General features: G+C 49.5%; 1 protein-coding gene across 2 annotated transcripts in view; it reads left to right on the top strand.

Annotated features, from left to right (window-relative positions):
* PRPSAP1 (phosphoribosyl pyrophosphate synthetase associated protein 1) overlaps positions 1-4917 on the top strand; it is a 31983-nt gene extending 27066 nt beyond the window's left edge. For both annotated transcript variants that reach the window (XM_064522552.1, XM_026103899.2), the window contains 2 exons: positions 639-785; positions 1456-4917. In XM_064522552.1, coding sequence (XP_064378622.1) covers positions 639-785; positions 1456-1614 — 306 coding nt within the window. In that variant the 3' untranslated portion in view covers positions 1615-4917. The remainder of the gene's footprint in view (positions 1-638; positions 786-1455) is intronic.
* Positions 4918-7000: the final 2083 nt, after the last annotated feature.

Raw genomic sequence — 7000 nt, forward strand, 5'->3', positions numbered from 1 at the left:
GAGGAGTGGGTGGGGGTGGCTTTCTCCCAGCATCTTTCTTTGTAATTGCTTTATTCCAAAGGGTAGGTAGGACTGCTGGTTTGGGATGGGAAGGTGATTGTCGCCTCTGTTTTTTCCACTTCTGCTGGTGACTTGGGCTGAATATTTCAACTTCCTGTTGAAAACTCTTCACGCTTTGTCCCTGTAAATCCCAAAATCTCCTTGCCCCCTTGAATCCACAAATATTTGACAAATCCAGGAAATGCAAAGAAATACCCCGAAGTGTGAAAATCTTGCTGAGGTTCTCATACTCTGGCATGCTGCAGTGTAAGCAATCAACATGCAGCTATTATCGCCAAGAAGAAAAATGCCTCGCTGAAGATAAGCTCTGTTTGTGTGTGTGTGCTGGGGCTAAGTTGTTTCCAGGGCACACTATCTTTGTGTTGTGCACTAGGGGAAGGTCTGTAAATAAGTGAAAAGGCATTCACAGACTTAGCATGTGCGTGTGGCTGCTTCTTGCATGTCAACAGCAGCTGAGGTAGCCAGAGTATTTTTTTTCTGTTGCGTGCGTGGCCACAGCTGCAATACCTTGCAGAGCCACTCCTGCCCCACAGGCATGGTTTATTTCTAGTTCTGATGCTATTTCTGTCTCTTCTCAGGATGACATCATTGATGATGTGGAGAGCTTTGTAGCTGCTGCAGAAATCCTGAAAGAGCGAGGAGCCTATAAGATATTTGTGATGGCTACTCATGGGCTCCTGTCTGCAGATGCCCCCCGTCTAATAGAGGAATCCTCCATCGATGAGGTGCGTCTGCTTTTTGGAGTGAGGAGGAAAGGTGGCTCTGGTGGCTGGGTTGGTTTAAGGCACTAGCTGTTCTCACTGGACAGAGGTTCTCCCCTGCTCTCCTTGTAGCTCATCTTTCTGAAACGACTGGTTTCATCCAGTACTTTCAGTTATCTGGTTCTTCATAAAACCAGGGTGTGTTTAATACTTGTTCGGAGTGGATCTGCTCCTCTGTACACAGATATTAGTCATCCCTGCCTGGATGCTTCCCTTACCACAGCTGAGCGCTTGTGACTGCTTTCTCACAAAACAGACCTTCTACCTGTCCCTCTCCCCCATCCGATGACGGACTCTTGGGTCCATTATTAGAATAAGATTCCAAACCTTGTCCTTAGTAACAAACGTTACTAACAAACACCTCAGATCCTGTGATCTAAATGGACCCATCGGCCCACGTGGAGGTAGCTCTTACAGGGTGTTGGTTAGGTCAGTCCCTTGGACATGTTGAGAGCCACTGGGGAGACCCTTTGTATTTAATCTTTCTTCTAACATGCAAGGATTTCTCACCCTCACCCTGAACTGCGAAACACCAAATACGCATCATCTGTGGAATTAATCTTGGGTAGCTGTTAAATGAGGATGAAAATGTCAGCAACACAGCTAATGCTCTTTTCCTTCTGGCAATCTGCAGGTGGTAGTAACCAACACGGTTCCTCATGAGGTGCAGAAGCTGCAGTGCCCCAAGATAAAGACTGTGGATATCAGTTTGATCCTCTCTGAAGCCATCCGACGAATCCACAACGGGGAGTCCATGGCCTATCTCTTTCGCAACATCACTGTTGATGACTAGATCTGACGCTGCCCCTGTCCTGGCTTCCACAAGAGAAGGAAATATGCATGAAAAGGCAATACCATAAATTATAGACATAACACAACTGTTTATTCTTGTAGGGAGGGTAAAGGTTTTCAGGGACTTGAGCCATGAGATCCAGCAGAAAAAAAATCAACTTGACCAGCACTTTATAGGTGAACAGAAGAGGCCACTGGCAGGGGGGAGGATTATACCTTGAGAAAGAGAAAGAAATAAGAAGGCTTTGAGTTTTTAAGTTCTTTTAATTTTTTTGTAGTGTTTTCTCTTGCCCTTTTAAAAAAAGAACAAAACAAAAATAAAGGAGAACAACTGTTAACTCGTGAGAGAGGAATGGGGAATGTTCATCGCTGCATGTGAACAGCAGGAGGAAACAGCCTTTGGGTTTCTGTTTCTGTCTCTGACTTGCCTGAGAGAGCACAGAAGGGAATGCTTCATTTAGGCAGCTAAGCTAGGCTGCTTGCTGCTGGCAGAGCTAATCAGCAGAGCAGAGCCTTGCCAACTTAGAGGCCTTGAATCTCTCATACAGCATAGCAAGTGCTTTCATCAAAACCAGGTTAGCGGAACATGCAGAAAGGGCAGCTCAGGGCAACCCATTCGGAGGGTATCCTCGTCTCTAGGGGTTGGCAACAAGTTCACATGCAGCTCTCGGCAGGGCAAGAGACTCTAGACAATGTGCTGGCCTTTTCATTTTGTGAGCCTGGGATCATTATTGTGCTTCAGTGGCAAGTCACATGAGGATCTAGGTCCTCACTTGAACGCTTATCTGCACTGCGAAGCCAGCCACAATTTCTGGAGTTGATAAAATTGTGGCAGACTCTCATGGGGAAGGGAAGTTGGAACAACATCTGCCTCTAATGCGACTGTGCTTTCCAAAACACTAACGCTGAACCTGCAATAAAAAGCATAGGATTTTTCCTTTTTGGTGCTCCCTGTGAACCCTTTGCCTTCTGAGCAGCTGCTGTGTCTGTACCATGGGGCTGTTGCTGTAAATAGGCTCGCTTGGCAGCTTGCAGCCGCCTTCCACAGCGAAGCAGGACTCGCTGCTTGCTCTTTTCTCAAGTGACACTAATCCTTGGCTGGAGGGGACACTTGAGAAAGCAGCAGAAAGTGCTTGTGAATTGTGGCAGGCTTTTGTTGTCTCCAGGAAGATACAAGGATGAATTCCCAAGCCGTGATATTCGTCCTTGATGAGACAGGCTAACGCACTCCAGTAAAACCTATCATATTTTCCAGCCTGCTGGTGTAAGGAACAAATCCTGCCAGAGGCAATTGCCTAAGAGAACAGTGCTGATGGATGGCGCTCTCTAGCAGGCATTTTTTTTTTTTTTTAGTTCCACTCATCCTTCAGCTTCTGCCTACATCCTTCTCTTCCACTCCAGCATCCAAAATCCAAATGGTGCCCAGGGGCAAGCAGTGATACTGTGAGAGCAGGAAGAGCCTTGAGCACTAGGCAAACAAACATTCCTTGGTAGCAGGGGAGTTTGTGTTGCAGGGCTAATGTCCTGTCTCTTTGCCAGTGAGGGTGCGTGAAAGCCCAAACCTGAGAGCAGTTGGGTCTTCTGTGGTATCCAGCACTAATTAAACCTTTAAGCTAGATCCCATGAGCAGTACACAGGCCTAGAACTGGTCTTTTGGCTAGTGATGGTTTTACTGCATTTTCAGAGTATTACAGACAAGTTGCAGCTGTGCTCTGTGATCACAGTGTGGCTCTTAGGCCTGAGGTTGTAACGTGTTACTGTATTTTAAGTATTATGGAACAGATTGACTGAGGCACGTGGAGTCCTTGCAAAAAAGCCTGTGTGCCTCGTTGTTCTGAGCCGGTACTGGACCATGCTGTTCGTACCAGGAGCCAGTGTTGTACTCACCGGACCCCAAATGGCCAGGGGAGCTGGTGGGTTGGGACAGGTGTCTGTTAGTTAGGACATAGCACCTGCCTGATTTAACCTGGCTTGGGTCTAGTCTGCCACCACATCAGCATTGAGCCGAGTCTCTCCTTTTTCATTCTGCCCTGAAATCCAGCCCTTGCCGTTGCCGTAACAGTGTGCTGATGTGCACTTTCTGAAGTGATCTGGCCCTTTGCCATTTTCGGGGGTCTTACAGCTTTTTCTGCCAGTCCTGTTTGCTTTCTAGAAAGCTTGAATGGTCCCTATACGTAGACTTAAACCTTCTGAACTGGCAGCTTTGCCGGTTATCAGAGTAAAGGCTTAGGATCCCTCATAAGAGGGTTAGCTGCTTGTCTCAGTACATGTTCCCATCTCTTAATCTCTCTACTCCCTCTTTGAATTCAGTCTTCACAGCTTGAAAGGGAAGGTCCACACACACAACAGATCTATATGCTTTGTTTTTAATGCCTGAAAACTGATACCTTATATCTTTTAAAGGAGCAAGCTGATCTATTCTGTTTTCCGCTTGTCCACTCTGATCCTTCCTTGGAAATTGTCTTCGAGTGCCTCGCTGAAGGAGAGAGATGTTAATACTCTAAATAACTGTGATGGTCTGACTTTATGGTTTATAAGGGAAAAGAAGTTCTCGTTGATTATTTTTGTAAGTACTTGTTTGATGGATCACTCAGGTTCAAAGGTCTTCCCAGTGTTTGAATATTTTACTCCCAAGGATTATCTGGAAGCATGTGTTTATCTGCATTTCTTTCTCCCTGCTTATGTGGCTTTTGCTTCAGAGTGAGATGGAGTTGCTAAGAAATTTGTGTGTTGATGCAGTTAGCAACAACCTTCCACCATTCCCACCTCTGAGGCTGGGGGAGAGGGAAAAACTTGTCCTACTTTTGATACCTCAAAAAAGAAAAAAAAAATGAAGTACTTCCTCTCTGGGACTTGTCTCCTCATGGAAAGTCTCAGAGTGGACCGTGCTGTGTGGCTTACAGATATCTTCCTTCTGCCCGTGGCTTAGTTGTTCTTTGCGGAGACAGCTCACCCCGTGAGGGAGCTGAGTCTTTCAAGTTGAACCTCTCTAAGCAGGGGCTGCATTAAGCTGCTTTAAAATGATGGATGTTACCAATTACACTTAAAGTATTAAAGTGGAAAAGAATGCAAGGAACCCGTGGCACATCTTCCATGCATAAGTTCATGCCTTTTTCTGTCCAGGGCAGCGTGTGAGGACAGCTGTGGTTGGCGTGAGCACCTAGCCTTCGTGAAACCTGTCTGACCTAGAATATGCTGTTTAACTATTTTCTCTGGGGAAAGTGACAGGAGTGCTTGTGGATGTGTGTTAGAAACCTGTAGAGAAACTCCAAGCGTGGATGCAAATAAACTCTCTGAATTCTCAGTTGAACGTTGTCTCAGTTCTTGCACCAAGCACCCCTGCTGCACACACGTAGCCTTGCTGTTTGGGGCGGGTCTGCATGGTTTTGGAGCCTCTAGCTTCTAAGTGCAAGAAGTTACTGCCGTAACACATCTGTGCAGCTCCCCTCCGCCCTCCCTGCTCGGACGATGTGCTGGGGCAACGCTGCCAGGGTTGGGATTAAGTTGGGACAAGTACCAACCTGCAAGCGGGGACGCCGGTGGGACAGCAGGTCCCCAGGGTCTGGGGGGGGTGAAGGGCTTTGCAGGGAGCCGCTCTGCAGAGCGTCACTGCCTCAGGGTCACAATTTTGGGTGTGCAACAGAGGCAAGGGGCCGGGGGTGCTGGCTTCAGGCCTGGGTGCCCACAGGCAGCAGGGTGCCTGCCTGACACGAGGTGGCAGCAGGAGCCAGCGCTGGCAGCCGGGCTGGGGCCTGACGGCACACGGAAAAGCCCGGGGAGAAGAGCAGCCTCGCACAGGTTGTCCCCCCATGCACGGTCCTTCCAGCAGCAGCTTTAAAAGGGGCTGTGAGGAGATGGAGGCGTTTGCAGGCGGCTGGCCTCCGTCTCCGCTGTGACGGCTTTGTCGGGGAAGGTGCCCTGAGCGGTGATTCAGATTTGTTGACAGAGGAGATGTTCGAAGGAGAGGTGTCGTGGTCCAGGTCCCAGGGGATTTTGTTGTTTGCAAAGCAGCTAGGAGGAAGAAAAGCAATAGCTTGTGGTTGAAAGCTATCTGCTAGGATTTGGGAGGTTCTGCTGCTGCTCTTGAACGTTGAAGTCCTCCTGTGCCACCTTTGGGCAATTTGTTTCATCTTTTAGGAGAAATATGGAAACACGTCTGATCCATGGCTGCAGTGAGGACCTTCTTCCTTGGTGCTGATGAGTCACTCAGATGTTTAGTCAGTGCCTGGGACCATTTATTCACTGTGAGATTAGAGACGGCCACAAGCTCTGCAACACAGGCAAAATATTTGACCGTGCAGAACGGGAGGACAGGAGAGAAGATGCCCAACTCGGAGGTCTGGTTTTGGCCTGCGCAAAGCTGCTGCCCCAAGAAACTGAGCTTCACCCATTCTGCTGAGCCCAGCTTTGGCCCAGCTGGAGAGGAGGGGATTTCTCAACTCTTTGCTGCATTGTTTCAAACCCGGGCAGGCCGTGAGCTAAAGATCACAGCTCCTCTCTAAAAGGTGAAAAGCCCTTGCCCAGTTTTTAAGAAAAAAAAGCAATTCCCGCTTGCGCTGCAGCACCAGAGCGCTCCGGTTCGCGGGTGCTTCTCTGCTCAGGGGCTGCCTGCGTCTGCCCATCCCGGCTGTTGAACCCGCTGCCTTGTTTCCTCGGAGCAGTGGGGAAGGTGGACATGTCTCTCCCCGCTCAGGCAGATGCAAAGCCGCTGTCTCCGCTGCACCTGCAGGCCGCCCTGCCCGGGGAGCTGGGCTTCCAGGCTGGGGCCTCGTGGCCTTGCTGAAGACCTGGAAGCAGAAAGAAGGCTGAAATAAGGCTGAAATACGCAAAAAACTGTGTATTTTGGCATTTGAGTGAGCCTGTAGGTGCCTGAGACTGGGCAAAACCTTTCCTAGGAGAAGCTTTACCCCGAAGAAGACAGCTCTGTGTGCGCTGTCTCCTGTTTCCAGCTTCTAAACCAGCTTGGATTTGTATCGGCCCCAACGATGCCCTCAGTTAAAATGGGGTTGGAGGAGGAGGTGGGGGACTGTTATGCGCTGGATCCTGTCTGCCAGGCAGGATGGCTGCGTGATTTAAGGAAAGCAGGGGACATTGCTTGCTGTGCCACGGCCGGGTGAAGGGAGCTGATGTCTTCGCGGCTTTGTGTTTGTGCTGGCTTTTCTCAACCCGCCTGCTGGGGGATGGGGCCTGGGCTGGCAAAGGATAGCTATCCGTAGACGAATAATTACGGTATCTGTGCGTGTGCGGATAATTACGGTATTTACGGGAGGGGGGGGGCTCCCTCGCGTAGCAACTGGGAACGCTACATTGTATCACCGCGAGGGCGGGCGTGTAAACAAGGGCACGTGGGCAGCGGCCGCGGCCAATGGGGCGGCGGGGAGCGTCCG

Source organism: Dromaius novaehollandiae, chromosome 18 (assembly GCF_036370855.1).
Source record: "Dromaius novaehollandiae isolate bDroNov1 chromosome 18, bDroNov1.hap1, whole genome shotgun sequence".
NCBI classification, from domain to species: domain Eukaryota; kingdom Metazoa; phylum Chordata; class Aves; order Casuariiformes; family Dromaiidae; genus Dromaius; species Dromaius novaehollandiae.